The sequence below is a fragment of the Anolis carolinensis genome, chromosome 1, assembly GCF_035594765.1.
Source record: "Anolis carolinensis isolate JA03-04 chromosome 1, rAnoCar3.1.pri, whole genome shotgun sequence".
Classification (NCBI taxonomy): domain Eukaryota; kingdom Metazoa; phylum Chordata; class Lepidosauria; order Squamata; family Dactyloidae; genus Anolis; species Anolis carolinensis.
This window is the reverse complement of record NC_085841.1, coordinates 311599429-311624196: the sequence shown is the minus strand read 5'-3', so window position 1 is coordinate 311624196 and position 24768 is coordinate 311599429. Positions and strand designations below refer to the sequence as shown.

Genomic DNA, 24768 nt, shown 5'->3' with positions numbered 1-24768 from the left:
TGTTTCCAGTTCCTGCCTTGGACTTACTTTGAACTATAGAAATACTTTGGACGCTTTCCCCACTCTACTGCTTGGAAGTAGAGTGTGTTTCAGTTTTGGGATTACCACTTTGAACTCTAATATTAAATACTGGACAATATATTTCTGGACTATATTTGACCTTCCCTGAAAGGTCTATTGCTGGACTACATTTTCTATTTGTTTTTATTCTACTATAATATTTCCTTAATAAAGATATTAGATTGTATTTGGCCTCCGTGTGTTGGTTCTTAGTGCTCCGCTGCCAGGGAGTGACAATATCAGCTCCAAGACATTGAATTAATGGATACAAATTACATGAAAAAAGTTGCTACCTAAACATTAAGATGAACCTCCTGACAGTAATAGCTGTTGAACAGGATGCCTTGGGGTAGGGTATGGGTGGATTCTCCTTCCTTGGATGTCTTTAATCAGAGATTGGGTGGCCATCTCTTGGGGATGTTTTAACTGTGTGTTCTTGCTTGGCAGGGGATGGTAATAGATGTAGTTCCTTCCAGCTCTATGTCAACAAGCTTAAAGTGGAGAAGGGCAAATCAAAAACTGGAAAAGTGCATGAAAGGTGACACTGCTATGCTTCTCACAAGTGCTTCTTGCTGTTCTTCTGGAGCCCTTCAAAAACATCCTTAGCTAAGGATAATGTGTCTCTTCTGATTGAATGCCTGGAGGAGGTAAAGGGCTGAATGAGGAAAAACAAAATGAAACTGAATCCAGACAAACAGTGGTTCTTGCCATCAAGAGTTCTAATCTGGGGATGGAGGTATGTCAACCGGTCCTGGATGGGGTTACTTTCCCCCAAAAAGCCTGTGTTCGCAGCTCAGGAGTGAGTGCTCCTGGATCCGTCTCTCCAAATGTCGGTCCTAGTAGATCCAACGGTCAGGAGTGCTTACTATCAGCTTCGGCTGATATGAAAGCTGTGCCCCTTCCTAGATTTGGAGGACCTAAAGATGGTAATGCATATACTGGTAAACTCAAAGTTGGACTTCTGCAATGTGCTTTACATTGAGCTGTTTTTTAAAACAAAAGTTTGGAAACTTCGGTTGGTTCAAAATACAGCAGCCAGATTGGTTACAGAAACATCCAGGAGTGAACAGGGTCCAATTTACCTGCAGGATCGCCCTCTTCCATACAATCTCTCCCAAACACTGAGGTCTTCTGGGGGGCATCTGCTTCAACTAGCCAGAAGCCGAATGGCCACCATCACCCAGAGGACCTTTTCATTGGCCATCCAAAGACTGTGAAACAACCTACCAGAAGAGCTCCGACAGCTAGAGCCTCTGTCGCAATTTAAAACACATTTGATGACCTATCTCTTCTAGCAGGCCTACCCAGCCAGTTTTAATGATGAATTTTAAACTTGTGTCTTATGCTTCATTTTTGTTCTGTTTATTTTAATATATATTTTGTAGAAATATGTTTTAATATGTGTATTTTACAGATTGTTTTTAGATGACTGTGTGTTTTAGCAATGTTGTAACCTGCCTCGAGCCATGAGGAGATCTCTGAAGACTTTTTTTCCCTTTCCCTACAGAGATACAGCCCCATCAGAAAGATTAAATTCACAAAGATCTTTGAGTCCTTGTGGATAACAAGTTAAACATGAGCTGAACACTAGGAAGAACTAACTGTGAGAGCTGTTCAGCAGTGGAACTTTCTGCCTTTGTGTGTGCTGGAGGCACTTTCTTTGGAGGCTTTTAAGCACAGGCTGGCTGGTCATCTGTCGAAGGTACTTTGAATGTGATTTTCCTGCTTCTTGGTAGGGGGCTGGACTGGATGGCCCATGAGGTCTCTTCCTACTCTATGATTCTATGATTCTATGAAATTGGCTTTTGAAAGCAGAGGAAAAGAGTGCTTGCAATGATCACTAAGTTTTTCTAATATGACCTGAGTTCTGCCTGTGGTTGCTATATTAATGAGTCTTTTACTGTTTTTATAAAATATAGTCAAAGCAATGGATTCTTAAAATATACTTTTTGGGCAATTTAATATTAAATACAGCCAAAAATGAACTTTTACAGTTTAAAATGACTCTTACCCTCCTTCTATTGAAAACTAAAATAGTGCTCTTGCTCAAACATTTAAAAGTCACCACTAAGTAACCATTATTTATAGACAATTTTTGCTTCATCCCTTGCTTGCCTGCTTACTTTGAAGACTGAAAACAACAACAGCACAAGACACACACGGTATATATTTGCACATAGTAGGGAATTAATTGTTCAGCAGTGTTGCTGTTGATGCCTTTTCCGTTCCACAGCTGCATGCAAAGCCTGCAAAATCAAGTCTCGGTTATTCAAGACATTGTATTCACTCAGGTTTACTAGTTTATCGAAATTCTCATCACTGTATTGGAGGCAGTATGTATTGTATGGAGTCTGCCAACTGGAAACATCAACTTTTCCTGCTTCCATCTCAGCATCGGTACAGCGTTGTATACCTAGGATAAAGGAACAGATTTTCTTATTCCAGAAAATACATGAATGTTTCTCTAGGAAGCTTAACTCTTTGTAGTGGGTTGGTGGGAAAGACAATAGGAGAACATGATGTTAAAAGTTATCTTCAAATTTCTGCAACCATTGTTTAAGTAATTTATGAAAAACCTGAGGTGTATCCACACCCTTCTGATGTCGCTTTAACGGTCATGGCTCCATCCTATGGATCCTGGGACATTAAATGGCATTCACTGTTGGAAGTGCTTTGAGCGTGTGTTCCTGCCTGGCTGGGAGCTCAACTGGATGGTCCTTGTGGTATCTTCCAACTCTGTAATTCTAGTTTGTGGAGGCACTTCCAATATCTCTAATGCACTTCCCTAAAGGACAACACTAGAGCTCTTTGGCAGAGAATTTCAAATCCCACAGTTAGGATGAAGCTATTGGTAGTTAAAGTTACATCAAAGCACTATAATTTTAAAGTATAGGCACACTCCACGAGAAATACAGCCACTCTAGGAATGATATTACAAAACTCTGTAATATAGCTGCCACTGAAGATGCTTGGGAATCTCCTAGTGCTATCCATAAGCAGTTTCCAATTAGCTGAGAAGAAGTAGCCTATCTGAAAAGTGCCTTCCACACTACACAACAACTGTTCTATGATTCTACTTTAATCACCATGGTTCCATCCTATGAAATCATGGGATTTATACTGTCAGAGATATAGTTAGAATTCTCATCCAGAGAAATCTAATGCTTCACAAAGCTACTAATCTTTGGATTCTATAGGATGCAGTCATGGTGATTAAAGTATAATAATAGTACACTATCGTGCAATAATTATTCAATGTGAAAGGACCTATATATGTGTGTGTGTGTGTGTGTGTGTGTGTGTGTGTGTACACTAGGAAAGTATGTAACTATCACTGAGATTATGAAGAAAATGATCATGATAAAACCTTTAAAATGTTATTATTTTAGATCTAAAATGTCCTCCAAACAACATGCAGTTCTATTTATAAACTCTCAAAGTAACATTCCCAATTGAAAATATAATTCTATTCAGTCCCCTCGGAGGTAACTGTCATCCCAGAATCTTAAGCAAATAAGTATGAGATTGCAAGGTGCATTTTTAATTTATTTTTTTAAGCGCTACTTTGTGGGTTATGTGAAAGAACATTTTTCTCTTCTTAAACGGTCTTTGCATGTTTCTTGGAACAGGAATCCCAGCATTCCATCTCAGGAAATTCCATGACTAATCTCATAATAAACAATCTTAACTTGGACTTTAATCACTCTTTTACCTCATTTCACATTTTGAATAAAAAAATAGATGAAAGGAGTTTATGGGTGGTAAGGAAGGCTGCATTTCCAGTCTTCCTGTCCTGCTAGCAGTCAAAGCCTTTTCAATAGGATTTTGGACTCTAAGGTGGGTTGTTATAGAGATATATTTTACTTATTGCAACATTTTAACTCTCACACAATAAGACTTGAGTTTTGGGTTATTTCTTGACTCCAATGAGAATTCATATCCCAAAGATAATTTTACTGTTCCCGCCCCAAATAGAGATAACCAACTGACTCACCCTGAGTTCCCTCGGGGAGATAGGGCAGGGAAAAAATTTAGTTTTTATTAATGTTTTTGTTTAACATAGCAAAATATCTCTGTTTTGATATATCATATTTCTCTTTAAAATGTTATGATACCATTTTTGTTCCAGTCTTGATGGGACAAAGGGTCATCTGAATGCCCCTAAAATGAATCTATTAGGAAGGATTGGCCTTATGGCTTTGTAGAGGGTTAGGTTTTGTTTGTTTACTTGTTTGTTTTCCAAAGAACTATTTAGCAAATGGATGAATTTTGGCATAAAAGTTGGAGTACAAATTTAATAAATAAACAAACATTGTATTCCCTTTGGCATCATAATCTTTTTCAAAATTTTATCAGTGGTAATTATCATTGTGACTATCTACAGTAGACATAGTTCATTAATGTAGCTTTCAGCATGCATGCATAAGTACACCTATTTTTGAAAATAATCCTTCAATTGACTAGTGCTTTGCCAAACTGGAATCAGGACATACAATTCAAATAAGTGAGGTTTTATCAAATTAAGAAGGGATGTGTTCTTAGTTAGACTGTAGCCAACATGTTTACTATTGTCAGTAACTTACCAGGAGCTCTGTAAAATCGAAAGGTATCATTCACTAATGGAAAGAAGATTAGGATTGGACAACCAGTAGTATCACTTGGATGGAAGTAGTAGCATTCCTTCAAGTTTTTTCTGTCTTCATCTGTAAGGATAACATCTGGGTATGGGATTCCTTGCGATTTGTAGTACTTACAAGTTTGTTCCAGAGGCTACATTCATAAGGACATTAAAATAAGAGTTTCTTGAGAATTGAGGACAACCTGCTTTGAATGCCAGAAATGAATGTTACAAAGTGCCTTTAAAATTCATTGTATTCATATTCCTTCAGATGACATTAGAAAATCTATGAAGAAAACTTGAGGCTTCGAGATCCAGAGGTTCAATAAAATTAAATGTATGACTTTGAGTATGTGAACAGAATAATTGCATAGTCCAGTTGTTGGAAACATAATATTCCAAAATCATGTACCATACTTAACTATAAAATATTAACTATACTGTAGGATACTGTTAAAAATAAATATTAACATCTAATCAGAGGTGTAAACCATGTATGAATTTGAGAGTTCATGGGATTCAGAGAAGGAGCAAGCTCAAAAGTTATATGCAAATATTGCGAATTGGCATGAAATGGCTTGATTAGATCTTGCTTTTACAAAAAAAAAATGTTATTACAATCATTTTTCTCTTGCTCTTACTCAACTTTCCTGCATTTATTGTTTAAAAGGAAAAATACCAATACCAAAATACCAATAAAATGTACAAAATTACAATAACCGTCTTAGTCTTCCTGAATATTATTTCCATCCCTTCCATTGGATATCATTATGTGTCAGTGGGATTGAATTTTTAAGATGTTTTGCAGAGATATTGAAAGATACCTAGATTCATAGGAGGGTTGTGTTTCACCTAGAGACTGTTCTATAGGAGCACTCTTAAATTTAGACGTGGTTAGCAAATATTTTGTATTGTTGTTCATGGCCTTTCTGAATTATGGTGACCCTAAGGCAAACCTATCATGAGTTTTTCTTGGTTGAATTTGCTCAGTTGAGGTCTACATTTGGTTTCTTTTGAGGTTCAAAGAGTGTGACTGGCCCAAGGCCACCAAACAAATTTCCATGGTGGCATGGGGAATTGATCTGTGATCTGCTAGGATCCAAGTCCACTATTCAAACTACATCCCCCCACAGCTAATGCTGTTTGTTCATAAATGCCTCTTCATAAATGCAAAGGAAAGGAGATTTCTAAAACACAAGTTGGCATAGGAGAAATTTCACTAAGGAGTGGAATTTTTCCATTTTCTGCTATGGCTAGCACCAAAACTCATCAAGGAAAGAGGGTGAGATTTTTCCCACTCAATTGTGGAGAATTAAATTTTAGATTGGCTGTAAAAGCATCTGACCCTCCAGATTCTGACATACTTGAGCTCCCATCAATCTTAGCTAGGATAGTCAATCTTGAAAGATGGTGGGATTTGCAATCCATCTTTCAAGGGTTCACATTCCTCTGCCCAGCCTTAGACTAGTGCTACTGGAAGTCTAGGGAATGGTATCAATCCATAAGCTATCAGCCTAGTTCCTACTTACCAATGCTGGAAAAGAACAGCAAATAAATATATGCAATACATGTCACAATTAAAAAGACACAGGACAGATAGATAAGATTGTATTGTCAAGGAATGTACTTTGGGAAAGGCACTGTACAAGGGGTGTGGAATGTCCATCTGAGCCTCACCATTTAACACCAACCCCTGCCACTTATATGAGGGGTCTTCAAAATATTTCTGCGCTTTTTAGTTGGAAATGGTGAGGGAAGAACTAGTAGTAATTGGTAATGTCTGAGAGTGTCATGCGATTTGTCTGTTTGAAAAGCCAGCTGACCTTGCAGTTTAGTATAAGAATTGTCACACTTTTGTGAAGATGGCTGCAAAACTTATAAATTGTACAAAAGAGGAACAGCATTATGTCATATGCTTTTTGTGGGCAGAAGGTGTGCCAGGAGCACAACTTCATCTCTGCATGTGTGCCCAGTATGTGGATAAAGTTATCTCTCATAGAGTCATCTGAGTGGATAGAAATGTACAAAAATAGCTGTACTGGTGTGATGGATGCAGAGTGCGCCAGAACTCCAGCTACAGCCATGACCATGAGGAATTAAAAAATGAACGCTGGGATTGATTTGTGAAAACAAAATAATAACAGTTGAAGAGGTTCCAAGAAAGCTGAATGTATGTGCCAAGTGGGTGCCTAAGCAACTGACAGAGGAGCATAGGTGCAAACAGCAAGATGATTATAAGAAAACAGCCGTGCATCAGTGTCTACAAGCTCAATCAAGAACAGTTTTTGCTGATGGCATTAAAAAGTTAGTACAATACTGGAAAAAATGTATTGCAAAGTAAGGTGACTATGTAGAAAAGAGATGTAATTTGTTTTTGGAATTCTTAATAAATAAAGTTTTTTAAAGTGCGGACATTTTTTTGAAGACCCCTCATATATTGTATAGCTTCCCCAGTATTGCATATAAATATCTACTGGTGAAGAAAAAAACATGCCAAAAATATACACAAAGTGTATTACCTGTGTCTGGGAGCCTGAGCTGTAACTGAAATGCACAATGACATCAACATTTCTCTCTGGCCTTACAAGTGGTGGGCAGCTGGTATTGATGAAAAATCCAGCATCTACCAGTCCCAAGTAGTCGTCATGTTCTGTGAGCTGATTGGGACAATGATCCAACACAGTAGCTACATAATAAAGATATTTTTTATAATGAGCAAACAATATACATTCCTTTCCTCCCTCTCCCCCTTAAAATGCATTAAATTAACAGTACTTTGGACAGCTTAAAATTGCTCTAGTTTAAAAACATTTAAAACACATCTGTGAGTACAAACATACGTAATTATATATACGTTTTTAAGGTTTTATAATGTGTTTTAACGATGTTATTAATATATCTGTTACTGTTTTGTTTTTATGATTGTATTCAGGGCATTAAATTTTGCCAATTTTTGTAAGCCGCCCTGAGTCCCTTCGGGTGAGAAGGGCGGGATATAAATGTTGTAAATAATAAATAAATAAATAAATACAGCAATCTCATTAAAAGATTATTCAGTAGCAAAGTGTTACTAACCAAAAGTCAGTAAAAGGAAAACAAAAAGGACACCAAGATAATTTCCCATAGGAAGGAGTGCCAAAGCCTAGAAGCAATCACTGAGAAGGCGCCTTCATTTTTTTCTCACCAGATTGTGCCTATTGTGGAGCACTGTATTCTTTGGTGTATAATTTATGATACATCAGAAACCGGAGTTAGCTTTTCTAAGAAAATTGTTGGAACATCTCATGACCTGTGCTCAAATCCTTGGGTGTGTCTAAAGTACCATTCTGGATTGTGATGTGAGATTCTACCTGAATACAGTAGAGTCTCATTTATCCAACATTCACTTATCCAATGTTCTGGATTTTCCAACGCATTTTTGTAGTCAATGTTTTCAATGCATCGTGATATTTTGGTGCAAAATTTTTAAATACAGTAATTACTTTGTAGCATTACTGCCTATTGAACTACTTTTTCTGTCAAATTTGTTGTATAACATGATGTTTTGGTGCTTAATTTGTAAAATCATAACTTAATTTGATGTTTAATAGGCTTCTCCTTAATCTCGCCTTATTATCCAACATATTCGCTTATCCAACGTTCTGCCGGCCTGTTTATGTTGGATAAGTGAGACTCTACTGTATTAGGACAAATTTCCAGACAGCAAGAGCTGTATAACAGTGGAATATACTGCCGGAATTCTGGTGGAGTCTCCCTTTTTGAAGATTTTTTAAACAGAGGTTGAATAGCCATTTGACATGAGTACTTTGATTATATATTCCAGCATGGCAGGGGGTTGGACTGGTGCTGGTTATGACCATTAAAGCCCTAGATGGTTCAGGTCCAGGCTATTTGGCTGACCGCATCCCCTTGTATGAACCTGCCTGGGCCTGAGATTTTCAGGAGAGGCCCTTCTCTCAGTCCCACCTCCATCTCAAGCCCAGTTAGTGAGAACAAGAGAGTGGGCCTTCTCGGTGGCTGCCCCTCGACTCTGGAACTCCCTTCTTCTCATGAAAGCCAGAATGGCCCCCTCCCTGATATCCTTCCAGTGGCAGGCTAAAACTTTTATATTCAGGCAAGTTTTTTTTAAAAATAAAGTTTCAATCATATACAATAAAATTCGGGTGAACTGAAAAGAAAAGAGGGGGGAAGTGAGGAGGGGTGAGGGATGGGATGGTGGGTTTAGATAAATATTAGTTGGGCAAAAAAGAAAGAAAAAAAATGAAAGAAAAATGAAGAAGGAAGGGAAGTATGCAGGTAAAAATTAAAAACAAAATTGACTTCCGCTTCGCTGCCATAAGGATTGCCGTCTGCTTGCTCCTGTTTTCATTCGTAGTCTTCACTCAGTTCTTCTATTTCTCTTGTATGGGTTTTATCCGAGTATCCGAGGTGGTCTTCTATTTGTTTGTTAATTCGGTTTTATTCATACTATTATTATTATTATTATTATTATTATTAATTATTAATTATTATTATTTTATTTGTTTATTGTTATTATTATTTTGACTCTCTTTTTTTGGTTTATTATTTATTTGTTTGTTTATTTATTTCAGTTCTTTATTATTTTCAATTCTTATTATGATGTGTCTTCTCTCTGCTTTTCCTCTGTATTTTATATATTCATATGTTTGTTTACCTTTTGCCAATTGGTCTCTTTCCTTGGGGTCCCCTGTTTGGCTATTAAGTAAGTTAATCTATCCATATTTTTGATTTCTGAGACTTTAACTAGCCATTCAAGTTTTGTGGGGATTTCTTTTTGTCGCCAATGTCTTGCGTATACTATTCTAGCCGCTGTCGTGAGGTACGTCATTAGTTTCTCCTCATTTGACCCAGCCTGTATTTTTGAAATTCCAAGTAGGTACGTTTCTGGTAGTTGTCTATATTTAATCTCAAGGATCTTCTGTATGTTTTCGTGGATCATAGCCCAGAATTCTTTTGCTTTGTGGCACTTCCACCATATGTGGAAATAACTTCCTTCCTCCAATCCACATTTCCAACAGTTGGTATTTAAGTTTTTATTTATGTTTCCTAGCTTTTTTGGTGTTATATACCATCTATAGAATTGCTTCATCCAGTTTTCTTTTAATTCGAATGCATAAGTCAGTCTCAATTTCCTATTCCAACATGCTTCCCACTCCTCTAGATGAATTGGTCTGCCAATATCTTTAGACCATTTGGTCATACAATTTTTGATGTAATTGGTCTCAGTATCCCATTCCAAAAGTATTTTATAGATTTTGGAGATGAGTTTACCGTTTGTGAGTAGTATTCTATCCCATAGGTTGTTTTTACTCATAAAGCCTATTGGCACATCTCTTTTAAAATACTCCCTGAGTTGACCGTATTGTAACCATGACATTTTTACCTGATCGTTTAAAATTTCCTGATGTGGTTTTAATGTCCATTCTGATCCCTGTTTAATTAATAATTCTTCATATTTTGGCCATTTACTCCATCCCAATAGCCTTCTTTGTGCTGCCTCCAGGGGTGAGATCCATGTTGGTGTCTTATACATTCTCATTCTGTATTTTTGCCATGTCTTTATGAGTGCTGATCTTATTGGGTTTTTACAGAATTTTTTTTCTATTTTGGTCCTATCGTACCACAGATAGGAGTGCCATCCAGCCCTAAGATCAAATCCCTCAATGTTTAGTATTTTCCTATTTTTAAGTTGGATCCAGTCTTTGATCCATATCAAATTGCAGGCCTCATAGTAAATTTTTAGGTTTGGTGCCACAAATCCCCCTCTTTTTTTATCATCTGTTAGATTTGCCCATTTGATTCGGGGTTTTTTCCCCTGCCAAATATAGTTGCTCAGGTCTTTGTTCCAATTAGCGAAGTTTTTCTGATTTCTCAGTATTGGCAGGCATTGAAACAAATAAAGCATCCTTGGAAGGATATTCATTTTGGTAGTCGAAATCCTTCCCCATAGTGATAGTTTTAAGTTCTTCCACTTTTCAAGATCCCTTTTGATCTCTTTCCAAGTATTCTCATAGTTATTTTGTAACAGTTGAATATTTTTAGGTGTTATTATTATTCCTAGATATTTTAGTTTTGTGGTTAACTGAATTCCTAGTTGGTTAGAGATTTTTTCATGTTTCTTCATGGGTATATTTTTTGTCAATGCTTTAGTTTTGTTCATATTGATTTTTAGCCCCGCTAGTGCACCGAATTGTCTAATAGTTTCTAACCATTTTCCCCCCGTATCCTCTGGGTTTTCTATAAAGCAGATGACATCATCTGCATATGCTTTTACTTTATAATTATTCCCTTGTATTTTTGCACCTTGGAGCTCCTTGTTTTCTCTGATATTATTTAAAAGGATCTCCAACGTCATTATAAAGATGAGTGGGGATAGGGGGCATCCTTGCCTTGTTCCTTTTTCAATTTTTATTGGTTCTGTTTCCCATCCATTAATTCTGATTCTGGCATTTTGGCTTTGATATATGGCTTCTATAGAATTTCGAAAATAATAGCCCAGATTCTATCATCTCAGTTCTAAGTATATCCATTGAAACAATATTGCAATGGTTATTGTGTCAGTCAGATACGGTCAATATTGGCAGGTGTTGTGGCTTCACAGACCCAGTTCACATTTTCAATGGTCTTGGAAGGGGCAGATGTATTTAGATTTTAAAGCAGGGGTTGCCCATTTTTGTAGCTACAAAAATGGCCTCCAACATACAAGACTTCTTTCTCCCACCCCGGGCCTTCCACAGATATATAAATCTCCCTTGCTTAGTTTTCCAATATAGCTCACAACCTCTGAGGATGCCTGCCATAGATTTGGGCAAAACGTCAGGAGAGAATGCTTCTGGAACATGGCCATACAGCCTGGAAATGCACAACAGCCAAATGAAATGACTTTGTTTGCTAAGTTCCCTCAAGCCTCACCATCCTGCATGTCTCTTTACCTCTCCATCTGTGAAAAGATTCATTCTCCAAGTAGCAGTTGTGCAGCTGACACCCTTTTAGGAAATTGTGATACTGGGCAACAGAAAGACGATCTGTCAAGGCCCCTCGGAGTCTGGTGGCAAAGGTTCCCGCTGGTACATACATATGGCTTCTTATCTCATATGGTCTTGTAGGTAGATTGGGTTCTTCATCTGCATTAAGACACAAACCCTTTGTGTTTAAAATAATATTAATATCAGTATCATTTAGCAAAAATGCTAAAGTTAACTACAAAAGTTACCTCAGTGAGTGTCTGATGGGAACTATACAGCCCTCCATCTAGTACAGGAAAACAACTCCCAGCTCTTAGGGGTCATAAGAGTTACAGTCCAATAATATCTGGATAATCTTGACATTTTCTAATTTTACATTGCAATACCACTTCTGGGTGTATTTATATGGACATGGTATGTGGCTCCAGTTTTGGATAGTGATCTTGTACCTTTATCAATAAATGTATACAATAATCCAGTGATCCCTAAACTTTGATCCTCCAGGTGCTTTGGAGTCTGGCTCCCAGAATTCCTGACCATTGAGTGAGGCTTCTGGGAGCTAGTTCAAGTACCTGGAAGACCAAAGTCTGGGAATCGTTACATAAGGTTATGGAATTCATAGTAGTTAAGTTCTAGATTAATTTGCATTATGAGGTGGGCAGCATCAAAACTATTTGGCAGATATGCTCCTCACACAGGACATTGTCACATGAGACTCTAACAACAGGTCTGGCATTGCAAACCCATTTCAGATTTTAGCTGGAGAACACCACTTTCCTTATCGCACCAATAAGTTTACCAAGCACCTGAAGAAACTAGCAAGCATGTTTAGCTTACCACAACAGCTGGGGCTTGTCTCCTCCCAATCCATGTCCTGTGTGTCTAGTCATCCATGCCCCCCCCCCATTTTTTTCTGGGAGGAATTGAGCACCCCATAAATTTAAAATCCCATAAGACTAGGGCTCTGAAATTAAATACTTCTGCTAGTTCACAAGCATTGCCCTTTTAAACATTTTAATCACTAATACATATTTTGCATTTATTGGCCTTCCTCTTTTTTGTGTGTTATGCAAAGGAGATGGACATTTCTCAATGACAAGTCTGCACATACTGCTGTTTTGCAGTTACTCCTTGTATTGCAAAACAGATGGTTTCAATTAATAAAAAAAGGAAAGACACAGCTGGATATATTTGTATGTGGCAAAGTGCAAGATAACATCCCATGTGTCTTCTAGAACTGAAGTTTGGTCTTTCTTATATGGTATAATGTATTAAGATCAGATTAGAGCAGGAGGTCCAGGACTTGTTACAAAGTTGTAAAGTGCAGCAGGAATAGTTGGGAAATGTTAATGGCATCTCCTGCTTCCTGCAATTGCCTAATGACAGAACTGGTCCTCATGACTTCCTTGTCTGGGGTAAATGAAAAGGCAATGCATTACTTCCCAAACTCTACACACACATGGCCTCAAGGCTTCCCTTTCTTATATTTGAGCTTTATTTACATGGCCCTCTCATCAGAAGCATGTGTCACAAATGTGTTTTTATGTTTTGGCATGCCACTATTGGTAAGGTTCAAAGTGCACAAAGTCACACACTGTGCTCATACTAAGTTATTTAAAAGAGGTATACATACTGAATAACAAACAATCTTACTAATACCTTCCAAAATGTCCCTCAAAATGCTAATATTTTGCCAAATAGTTTTTTTTTAAGTGATACACTAGAAAGCCAAGACCTACTCATTTCACATGAGAGAAATCGGCGAAGTAGAAGTAAAGTAGAAGCTCACCAACATCTATTAACTTGTCTTTAGTCCATCTATCCCAGAATTCTTCTGAGCTGCTGACTCGGTTCCAAATATACAACAAGTTCACTGAAAATATACTACTCCACATACCTAAAAATAAGGAGGCAAGAACAATGAGATCACAAGAAACACATTTAAGAAGTAAATGTCTTTCAGTAAGTTCTTCTTTACAGCTTCACTATAACTGCAAGCATATCCATACATTATCTATACTTTATTTTCTTTATTAACTATTATTTATTTTATTTATATCCTGTTTTTCATACAATACAGGGATTCAAGGCATCTTTGGTTTTAAATCATCAAGTCATACACATCAAGAGAGTAAAGAGTTATAAATTTAGCAGATGAGTAAAGCTTGAGGTTATATCACATGGCAGTGCTTATATCCCAACTTTATCCAACATTTTGCCTGGGGAAAAAATCATAAAAATTTGCAGACATATGCATAAATGAAAATAAAATAAAATAAAATCAAAGTGCTAGCTTTCAGTTTTCTATCAGATATAATTCAAAATACCAAGTGCAATGTACAGTGAACTGCATAATATCAGACAATTAAATGAAGTTGCAAAGAAATTCAGTTTTTTGCCATGACTTAATAAATTGCAAGAAGCTGGAGATGATGGGAATGAAACAAATAGAATAATAGTACAAAATTAATTGGTTCTAGCTGTGTGTAGAAATCTTTCCATTGCTGTCTCAGGATGCTGAGTTAACACATCTCCAAGCCTCTCAAAGGATCATGCTACTCATAGAAGATCTGAGAACTTGTGATCATTTTTACTGTAGTATCTGCTGCATGTAAAGCTCATATCTCTGTGCAAAACTAATGGGGTTTTCCTTTGTAAAGCTAAGCACATGCACACATACAACCATCACAACGGGACTATTTAATCACAAGTAATAAGCTTTCTAAGGCTCCTACATTGACTATAACTGTTATTGCATTTTGAACATTGCTGAAATGTACATAATGGTTTTATGTTTTTTTTATCTATGCATTTTAACTATGTTGTACCCCACTTCAAGTCTTGAGGAGAGGTGAGTAACAAATAAAATGTATTATTCTTATTATTAGTATTAGTATTACTGTTAATCTGTTGTTTACCACATGTCAGGATCTAGCTGAGAGAATACTTCCAGTGATTATATGGGTGTGAATAATCTTCACCAAGCAAAAAAAGAAGAAGAGATCCATCATGTGTGTTGTTTCAATGCAGCAAAAGCAGAAGGAATATTTGTTTAAAACAAGAGAGAGAGTGTGTTGATGAATCTCCCAGAGGCAAATCAGTTCCATGGAACATTGTCGCACAATTGTCTCAAGAACCATATTATGCTTGTAGGTCTTGAAACCACTGTGTAAGTTATAGTATCCAGCTGAACCTGACTGCAGCATGAAGCCAGAAAAATGCCCCAAGAATAACTTAGATTTTGCCTCAGAACTTATTTTGAAGTGTTCATCAATGGAATACTTTTTTTAGAAGGCTAGGCAATCAGAACAGAGGACTGACAACAATAACAGCTCCTGCCATTCTTGAGCAGTATTTGATTCCCACCACCATAATCAAAAATTCACTACATCACCATGAAGGTAGCATATCCGGCTCTCTGGAAGCTTCTTTATCAAGCGGCCCATGAAATATTCACTTCCGAAGTTCTCTGGTGGCACAAATGCTCCATACTTCAAAAATCCCACCTCATAGGGAGTAAATTCTAGCCACTCTACAAACAAGAACAAAAGAAGAATCATACTAGATCCAGCCTAGATCTTCAAGCTGGCTTAAAAAAAGTTGTAAAGCCCAGATACGAGCACAACCCATCATGAGAGCAAGTTGTCTGTGGGAAAGAGCACATGAGTGCAAACCAGCTCATTTTCTCCAGCAACTAATATAAAGGTTGCTATGCAAGTGATATCCTGCCTCTGATGCTGAAGGTGATACTAGTAATAGTTATTTGAAGAAGATAATTTAAAATCTTATATTTTAAATCTTAGATTGCACCCCCTCCTAATTAGACACACATTTTTAAAATGTGTGTCTATCTACTATCTGCCTATCTACTCATATTGATAGTAGATAGACACACATTTTAAAAATATGTTGTCGAAGGCTTTCATGGCCGGGATCACAGGGTTGTTGTATGTTTTTTGGGCTGTATGGCCATGTTCTAGAAGTATTCTCTCCTGACGTTTCGCCCACATCTATGGCAGGCATCCTCAGAGGTTGTGAGGTATGGAGAAACTAAGCAAGGAAGGTTTATATTTTAAAAATAGTTGCCACTGCTCAATTCCAGCCTGCATGAATTTAGGTTATTCCTTTAAAAACCATCAAGGATGGCAGCTATCACTTGTGGAAACGTATTTCACAATTAATCATGCACTATCTATAGAGCAAGAATAAGCAGCATACGTCCAGTCTGCTTTAGTGCAGACTAAACTAGAACTATTGACTCAATCAGATTTATAAGTGCTGATTTATTCAATAAGTCAGTAGACTGCTTCTAAATATGATGAAATTGTACTGAATCACAAGTATTCAACATAATGAATAAGTAAGAAACGTAATGAAAAATGGCATCTGTACCCCGATCATAAGGCTTCAGCTTACCTTTGAAGTCATGAGTGCTGTACTTCTCCTTGATGTTGATAGTTACATAAATGGGCATTGGGTTCTGGCCATCTACCAAAGCTTCTCTCTCCTCAGAAAGCCTGTGGTTATTTTTCTAATTGTGAAAGGGGAAAATATTATCTGCAAAGCCATGGAACAGACACACAGAACAACATCAGCTAGAAAATATCCTTGTTTTAAAGCTAAACCAGCATCAACCTCTGTCAAACATCTTAATTCTGTCTGTAACTCAATGTACAGAAAGTGATATAAATTTATCTTGATATATGTAATGGCACAATCAGGCATTTGTTCATTGAAACGAATAAACTTGCATATCATCCTTAAAATAACAAAATACTGTGGCTCTTCACAAGGAAAAAGGCTGTGACTTCCATGAAAGTTTGTGTTAATCTTCATTAAAGAGCCTCAGTGCACTTTGTTGTTTCAGCTATGATAGACTAATACAACCATTTCTTCTGAAATTGGTTATCAAAGTGTCATACCTAATCTTGAACATGACTCAGAAGACTACTGTACCAGATGTGGCCATTGCTAAAGAATTCTATTCTGGCTGCAATAACCAAAGCCTTGGTTGTATCCATTTGGATTACCACAATAAAGCTGCTTTGAGTCTCTTTTGTGGAGTGAAAAAGCGTAGTAGTAGTAGTAGTAGTAGTAGTAGTAATAATAATAATAATAATAATAATAATAATAATAATAATAATAATAATAATAATATGCTCTACATTGGACTGTCATTGTAAAATACTCAGAAACAGCTACAGCCAGGGAATATATAGTACGCTTGCTACAAAGAGAGTATCTGCAGTTTTTTGGAACAAAAATATAAATTTGATACTGTACCCCATCATTTAACAAGTATTCTATGATAAGTCCCCAGAGATCAATGAACGTTGTCTTATGTCCTTCTTGTTTCCGTTGATTCAGCTGTTGCTTATAATATTTCATACGATTCATAGTAAACATTTCCATCTTGGTTTTGGTCACTTGTTTCTTAGCCTCTTCTATTTTGTCACATAGATCCTTCTGAGACCAACAATTATCTCTATACAAGTGTGCCATGGCCCTGAATAAAGGCAATATAGAATAAAAGGGAAGCATACACAACTATGAATGCAACAGGAAATACATAAAACGCTATACAATCAGTCTTCCACATTTATGGGGGTTGACTTTTACAGATTTGATTATTCATGGATTTGATTAAAATGTTATAGACATATTTCTTGATTCTCCTTTGTGACTCTATGGTTCACTTCATCTGGTCACATGCAGTAGGAGACCACAAATTGTAATGCATGAATATGTGACATATAAACAAGGCTGCATCTTATGAACACCAAAGATTTTTTGTATGTACTTATAAAAATGCAGAAGACAAAAAGATTAGCACCTGATTCAAAATTAACTTTAAGCAATAAGGGAAAAACAGAAATTAGGGAATTCTTAATCATTGCTTAAGGGCAAAGGAACATAATTCATGAGAGATAAAATCAAAGACCTATTGCGCCAAAATTGATATGTGTGTGTGTGTAAAGAAATCCTTGCAAATAGATCTCTGCAAAAGATAGCTGAGCTTTTGCAGAGGCAAGCCACGCCTCAAACAATGTATCAGTTTGCTGGCAGATGGCTGGATTTGTCAGTTGGAATTTGAGCTTGCAGGGAGAGCACAGAAATAGACAAGCTCTCTGGCTACGGTCAAGTAGCAGTTTAAATATGCTATGCTGTATATATTGAATGCTGATTGATTAGTTATTGATCCTATGCAACTACAAGGACATTGTACGATTGCTAAACTGTTTATTTAACTTCAACTCAACAAGTAAAGTTCCTTTGTTCTTTAAATTCCTCTGCCTGGTCTGAGTCTTTTGCACATGGTGTTAACTGGACGTTGTTGGTTCCGCTATACACTCACCTGGTAACAAGACCTTCTGCTTTTGGTTTCTACATTGTCAAGTCAGTTCCCAATGGGAAACCCATACAAAATTACATTGGTGCCATAGCTGTCTCACCCTCATGTACCACAGCCATCAATTACACAAAAGCCTAATGCCTCTGACACTGGAGGTACTAATCAGCCAATGTGTCTTGTAGGCATTGATTTTCTTTTCTCTATGCATTTCTTCTAAAACCATTCAAGTTGGGCGCTATCATGAAATCTTTGGCCTATCCTGAACTTCTCACCATCAGCTTTCTTGGATAATTCTATATTTAGCTGCTGTCCAGTTCCTTTCCATAACGAATATAGGTTCATTTCATTTTGGATAAATGTCTACTTTCGACTTAGTTTATCAAAAAGATAGATCCCAATTTGGAATAGTCTATCAGAAACCCTTACCCTCCTGTAGTGCCAGTATCTTTCCTCAAGGCTTCTGCTGCAGGGGGATTTTAATACTTGAATTGGACCTGGTTTAAAACAAGTGGAGAGTAGAGTACTACTTTTGGACAACTTTCTAAAATTACTCCTGCTGTTAGGGCTTTTCAGGATATATGATGTGCTTTCTGCACCATTTGCAATGTTGCAATGGAACCCATCAAGATGTAAGAACACTTTTGTCACCCACAAAGATGCTAGCCCAATGGGTTATATGGCAGTTTCTGCAAATTTGTTTTCTGACAATCACAGATTTGAAGCTAACAACAGTATTGAAAGTGATCATTTTCCTCTTCTGTAGTTATTTAAATTTCCACGTTGTGATGTCCCATGGGCCATGGAGTTCTGATCCCAACGCCATCGTGGTTGATGATGACGAAAACATGGGTTTTTTGCCGGCTCAGCAAGAGACGGAATTTTTCCAGATGCCTGTTGTTGATGATTCTACCCAAGAGCCTATTAAAAAAGACCTTGAGCAGGCCTTTCCCACTGCCTCCCCCCCTTTTGCTAGGAAACAGTCCTATGCTACGAGTCGGGGTGAAAAAGAACAGTTTCGGAGAAGCTTGAGATTAGCAGCTAAACAAGACGTTAATTAGCTATGTTCCCCTGGGAAATTCTAGGGAGGAACGCATCTGGAGGGAGATGTGTTTCGCTTCTCTTTCCCTTGGGAAAGGAAGCTCTGGACACCTGCTTTGCAGGAAGATGGGACTTAGTTAAAAGTGCCCGACACTGAGGATTCCGTGCGGAGTCAACAGATCAGCTTCAGGAGTGATTTCGTGTTTCCAGCCAAGTGTGGACTTCGTAAAGTCTGCAACTCCAGTTTCCTTGCCTTGCCTAGCCTTGCCTAGCCAAGTATTCAAGAACTATCTTGCCGTGCTTCCAGCCTTGGACCTTGTTTCTAGTATCAAGCCTTGTTCCCAGTTCTTGCCGTGGACTTACTTTGAACTTTGGAAAGATCTTTGGACGTTTCCCCACTCTATTGTTTGTAAATAGAGTGTGTTTCGGTTTGGAATTACAACTTTGAACTCTAATGTAAAATATTGGACAATATATTTTTGGACTATATTTGACCTTCCCTGAAAGGTCTTTTAGTGGCCTACATTTCCTACTTGTTTTTATTATTCTTACATATCTCCTTAATAAAGATATTAGATAGTTTTTGGCCTCCGTGTGTCGGTTCTTAGTGCTCCGCTGCCTTGGGCGTGACACACGTCTTCATCTCTGATGGCGATCGCAAAATGTATATGGAATTCATGTGAAATGGAGAATACAGTGGTCGATTAATCTGGGCACCTTCAATCTTTCATATTTCGCCAATACAATTTAGACTATAACTTGCATGTTCTTTATACTTATGTCTAAAATATAACAATTCCACAACTGTTCTTTCCTGGTTGTTAGTGTACGTATGTGATACTTTTGGTGACCTTTCTCTATACTTTTTAAAGTTTTACAATACCTTTTAAAAATATGCAGCAGTCAAAAATGGAATATTCAGTATTTTAAATGTGTTTAGACCACAGATTTGTATTTAGGTATTGTGATGTTGGCAACATGTCACTTCTTTGTGCATTAACCCTCCTCACAAAAAAAAAATCACCTGAAGCTTACTTACCAAGATGTACCCGACACACCAGATATATATGTTACGCAGTCTAAGACATTTAATTTTTGGAGACCTCTCATACAGCCATATGTTGTGGTGTAGGATCTTGTACCACCTCCTGTTGTCATGACTGCTACCACTGGAACCTGTCCAATATAAAAACCTTTTTTAGAAATTAACAAATAGCATATTGTTCCCACTGCTACCAAGCGGAGAACCAAAAGAGCACACAGAAGCAGAGAATTCCATTGCATAGTGAAAGATTTCGATTATATTTAAACTGACTCTACCATTGATACCATTAAACAGGTGGCCTTTTGCATCTCACAGAGATTAGGTGAAAGGGGTTGTCTCAGCTGATATTCTCTGATGATGGTCACAAAGCATGGTCCCGAAAGCCATTTGAGGAGATTTCAGAAATCAAATTCTTTGCCTCTCACCTCTTCTGAATCTCGATTGATTCATTTTGGAAGGATAGTGGCTGTGACACCTTGGTTGAAAACAATGGTCTCCATAAGTAGCATTGGGACTTGTGGTTTCATCAGATTGGGGAAGAACCAGCAACATGTTCCACTTAGCCACCCCTTTAAGCACAGAGCCTGCTGGCTCCCATTACACGATGCACTACTACTTCCGGCAGGACTCTGTACTTTGAGGGGTGGCGAAGTGGAGTGTGATGCCTTGAATTGATGGGGGGAAGCCAGATTGTCAATGCTCCTCCCCCCATGGGATCATCCCTACCAGTAAGCTGGATAATGCAGGGTGTAGGGTGATGAGTTCCCATGCCCCTCAACTGTGGTTGCCAGATTCTTCATGATACATGGCGATTTTGGTGCCCAGTGTGATGAAGTCCATACTGTCTCCCAAAGAGTATGGCCAATGTAGGATTGCATTCACTTTTTCCTGCAATATGTTCAGACTAAATGTCTGAAGAGGGCTTATATTTGCATGATTTTCATTCATGCAAATACCTCCTCAGTCATGAAAATAATGACCCTGATCAGGTCACACTCTATCATCCTAAGAGAAAGTAGGTTAGAACCAATTTGTAGGCATTTCACAACAACAATATCCATATCTTTTTGCAACAACAAAACATATAACAATTTGGGGCTTGGAATAGTTACTTTTTTGAACTAAAACTCACAGAATATCAGAGTGATATTTGAAAAAAGTAACTTTCTCAAATTTGCAATAAATCAGTTCTAGAGAACATGCATTCAGAAAAACCATGTTGGTGGAGGATTATGGAAAAAGAGAGAAAAATTGCCTTGATTTTTCCTGTAGTAAACAACAGAATAAATACAACATTAATTTTGGATAAACATCAGTCAGTATTACATTTTGTATACCTCATGATCTTGCAGATCATAATCAAGCTGGAGAACCTGCTTCAAAGCTTGAGCAACTAGTCTCTTCCGTTTCCGTACAAACTCTTCCTCCTGTGGGCACAGATCATATCCCAAGCGCACATCGAGATCTTCTGGGCAGGAACAATGACTAAGACATATACACATATTGCATTTTATCTAATTACATGAGAAAGCCAACATCTTAAGAGTTTTGTCAAGCAGAAAATATCATGTAAATCATTTACTATTAATGTAGTTGTAATAGACAAATCCCATTTATAATAGGAGTAACAGTACAAGAATGCCCAGAAATAATTGTAAAATGCATTATGGACATTATAAAATTATAAAAATAGAAGACACGCTCATGAGCTGCATCTAATGGTTTACCAACATAAAACAGTTTTTCCCCCTCAGTTTCAACAAACACAAATAAATCCAGAACTTCTCAAGTAGCTGTAATTGTAGTTGTAATAGACAAATTCCTGCTATAGTGGGAGTAATAGTACAAGACAGTATCTCTATGAACTTTTGAGATTACATTTCCCAGAATCCTTCAGTCACCATAGTCACTGGGGTATTCTAGGAGCTACAGTCTGAACACTACTTCTTCTGCACTCTGAATTATATACCTATTCCTTAGGCTAAGTATGGAAACTCATTTTTCCTGTCCATCTAAGCATCAAAAGGGGGCAATAAGAGGAACTTTTGGTGGTGGCCCCAAGGTTGATTACACTAAGTAGAGAAATTCGCCTGGCATTCTATCAATTCTTTTTAGCACCATGTTTAGGTTTTTCTGTTCTCCAAGGAATTTTAAGTACTTTAGAATCTCGCCTTATGAAATATATATTCAACAACAGAATCAACATTCCAGCTGATCTAATTTTTGTTTCATTTGTTAGCAATTTTTAAAGTCAATGCAGCCTTCAGCGGGCAGAAAAGTAGGCCTCTGGCCTGCCATATTTGCCCACCTTTCCCTTAAAAGGAGAAATACATACAATGTTAACATCATGTGCAGCTTTGTGACAAATTTTAGAGACCAGTTATGATACTGATGTATCTTATTTGTGAAAAAAGCAAAGAGATTGCATTAAAAGCTGAGGATCAACATAATTGATTTAGTCATTAGAAATAACAAAATTGAAATATTCAAGTCTCTTACCACTCATCCACTTTCACATGCAAATTGTATTTTTTCTCCTGAAAAGCAGAATGTAAAAAAAAATTATACAGGGCCATCCAAATTAAACATTGTTCCATTCATTCAAATGGTAGGTAGTATCTGGTTTTTCAAATACATCTCTACACTTAAAATAAGAGGGGAGATCATTTGGTTTCAAATTTTTGTCCTAAACATGGTCTCTTAATTCAAAATTCTATTTACTGGGAACACATACACACTCACATACATTTTTAAAATTAAATGACACACTAATTACAGAGATTATTGGTATTCAAAAATGTTATGCCTTTGCTTCCTGAAAATGGTGCTAACCTCTATTATCGGCACTTTCTCTCCTATGGGCAGGGAATTTAGCATCACAGGTGGAACATTTGCCTTGGTTCTATAAGAACAGGTAACCTAAGGAAAAAGGAAAAAATAACTCCATGAGCAAAGACTTGTCCTGATTACTAACGCAGAGAAATTTATCTTGTTACTTTGATGATTGATTTGACGTACAGGGTTATAACGTGGCTTTGTCTTTGGTAACATTACATCCAAAGTTGGCTCCCTGTACTTGATGTAGTGGAAAGTAGTGGGACATGGTGGTGTGATAATAGCATCTGACCCAAGCTTAAATGCATGACTTCCTTCACAGGATCCTTTTATAGAAAGTGAAAGATCTTTCCCTAAAGACAAGAGGCAAATAATGGTCAGGTACATGTGTTTCTACAAAATAAAATGAAAATAAATAAACACAATTAGTTTTTAAAATACCACTTTGCATCTAGAAAAGATTTTGAATCTATAAAGGTTCTGACATTCCTAAATCCATGTTGTATCGAAATATAGAGATGATCATAACTGAGAAAGAGTACTTGACTTGTCATACCCCATGAAGACCCTCAGTGTTTACTCCTAGTTAAGCCCTTTTTAGTTAGAGAGATTAATATTTTATTGTATAGTTTCTAGGGGATCAGTCTTTGCATTTGAATCCTCCATCACCCGGCCCCTTTAAGAATCTTCTCAGGGGTGGAGCCTCAGGCAAGGCACTTCTAGTTTTTGGAAGAGTCCGCCTTTTCGTCACTGGAAGGTGAAGAGAAAGGAAGGTTGGAACATCTACAAAAGGTCAGAGCCGTATTCAAGTCAATTGAAAGCTGCATTCAAGTCCAGACAGAGTTAAATATTGAGACCATCTTAGAGACAGTTGAAAACCATACAAAAAAGAGACAATAAGAAAAAGTAAAGATTCAAGAGCCTCAGTTCGGCCAAAGCTGTGTCTATTTCTCGAAGACGTTACCTTTCCTCATAAAGACTTTGTAGTGAGACTTGGGAGGAGAGAAAGTCTAAAATTTTTGTCAGTTAATACATTCTTGTTTGACTCCACTATATAGTCTATGATCTGTTCCCTGTACAGCCAGTTCACCTTCCAAGTAGTAAAGATAGTGTGGGAGCAAAACATGACTCAAATGCAGGTCCCATAATTTTTTAGATTGTTAGGAATTGTACTCATGAATCTGTGTATCGTATTGACCATAGAGAATCCCAGGCTTTTCCCTTCTGCTTACCACCCCTGAGTGCCCCCCAGGACAAATGCAGCATTACCTAATCGAGGTAGGTAATAACACAAATTGCATATATTATATTTCTAGATTTGTATTTGTTCCTTATAATAAATATAGAAATGAAATTATTATATTATGCCTCAATGTAAACTCACTTGATCTGTGCCTTTTCTTTTGATCCACTGCAGCTTCCAGTTTGCAAACCTCACGACACTGTAGTAGAAATAAGCAACACAATATAAATAAAGGTCCCATCATTCTGTATCTTGGGCTGTTTTTGTTAAATTATTTTGAATGATGTAAGGAGGAAGCTAATCTTTTGAAGGACTAATGGTTGTGGTGAAATGTACTTCTGGGAAACATAGATATTAGGAGCAGATGTTATCAAAATGGGCAGAGATGGGCAACTCTAAGAGGCTGGGTGGGTGGCCATATTAAGACAACTTTGAGGGAAGCTCCTCCATGGCACTATCCTGTAAAAACATTAGAAAGGCTTTCTTGTCCCAAATATCTTTAAATACATTCTGAGGGTATAGGGGCATTTTTGCTATACTCTTCAGTCCATTTTAGGCCCAAGAGGGTCCTTTTTTTACCTAAGAAGATTA

The 24768-nt window shown here is 37.3% G+C and overlaps 1 protein-coding gene across 1 annotated transcript in view; it reads right to left on the bottom strand.

Annotated features, from left to right (window-relative positions):
• Positions 1-1992: 1992 nt before the first annotated feature.
• LOC100561210 (cytosolic phospholipase A2 epsilon) overlaps positions 1993-24768 on the bottom strand; it is a 57331-nt gene continuing 34555 nt past the window's right edge. Inside the window, exons 8-21 of the mRNA XM_016992252.2 lie at positions 24319-24376; positions 23118-23287; positions 22932-23018; positions 22599-22636; positions 21437-21584; positions 20094-20230; positions 16948-17170; positions 16081-16195; positions 15059-15196; positions 13454-13561; positions 11632-11823; positions 7198-7364; positions 4644-4830; positions 1993-2473 (exon numbers count right to left, since the gene is read on the bottom strand). Coding sequence (XP_016847741.2) covers positions 2256-2473; positions 4644-4830; positions 7198-7364; positions 11632-11823; positions 13454-13561; positions 15059-15196; positions 16081-16195; positions 16948-17170; positions 20094-20230; positions 21437-21584; positions 22599-22636; positions 22932-23018; positions 23118-23287; positions 24319-24376 — 1986 coding nt within the window. The 3' untranslated portion in view covers positions 1993-2255. The remainder of the gene's footprint in view (positions 2474-4643; positions 4831-7197; positions 7365-11631; positions 11824-13453; positions 13562-15058; positions 15197-16080; positions 16196-16947; positions 17171-20093; positions 20231-21436; positions 21585-22598; positions 22637-22931; positions 23019-23117; positions 23288-24318; positions 24377-24768) is intronic.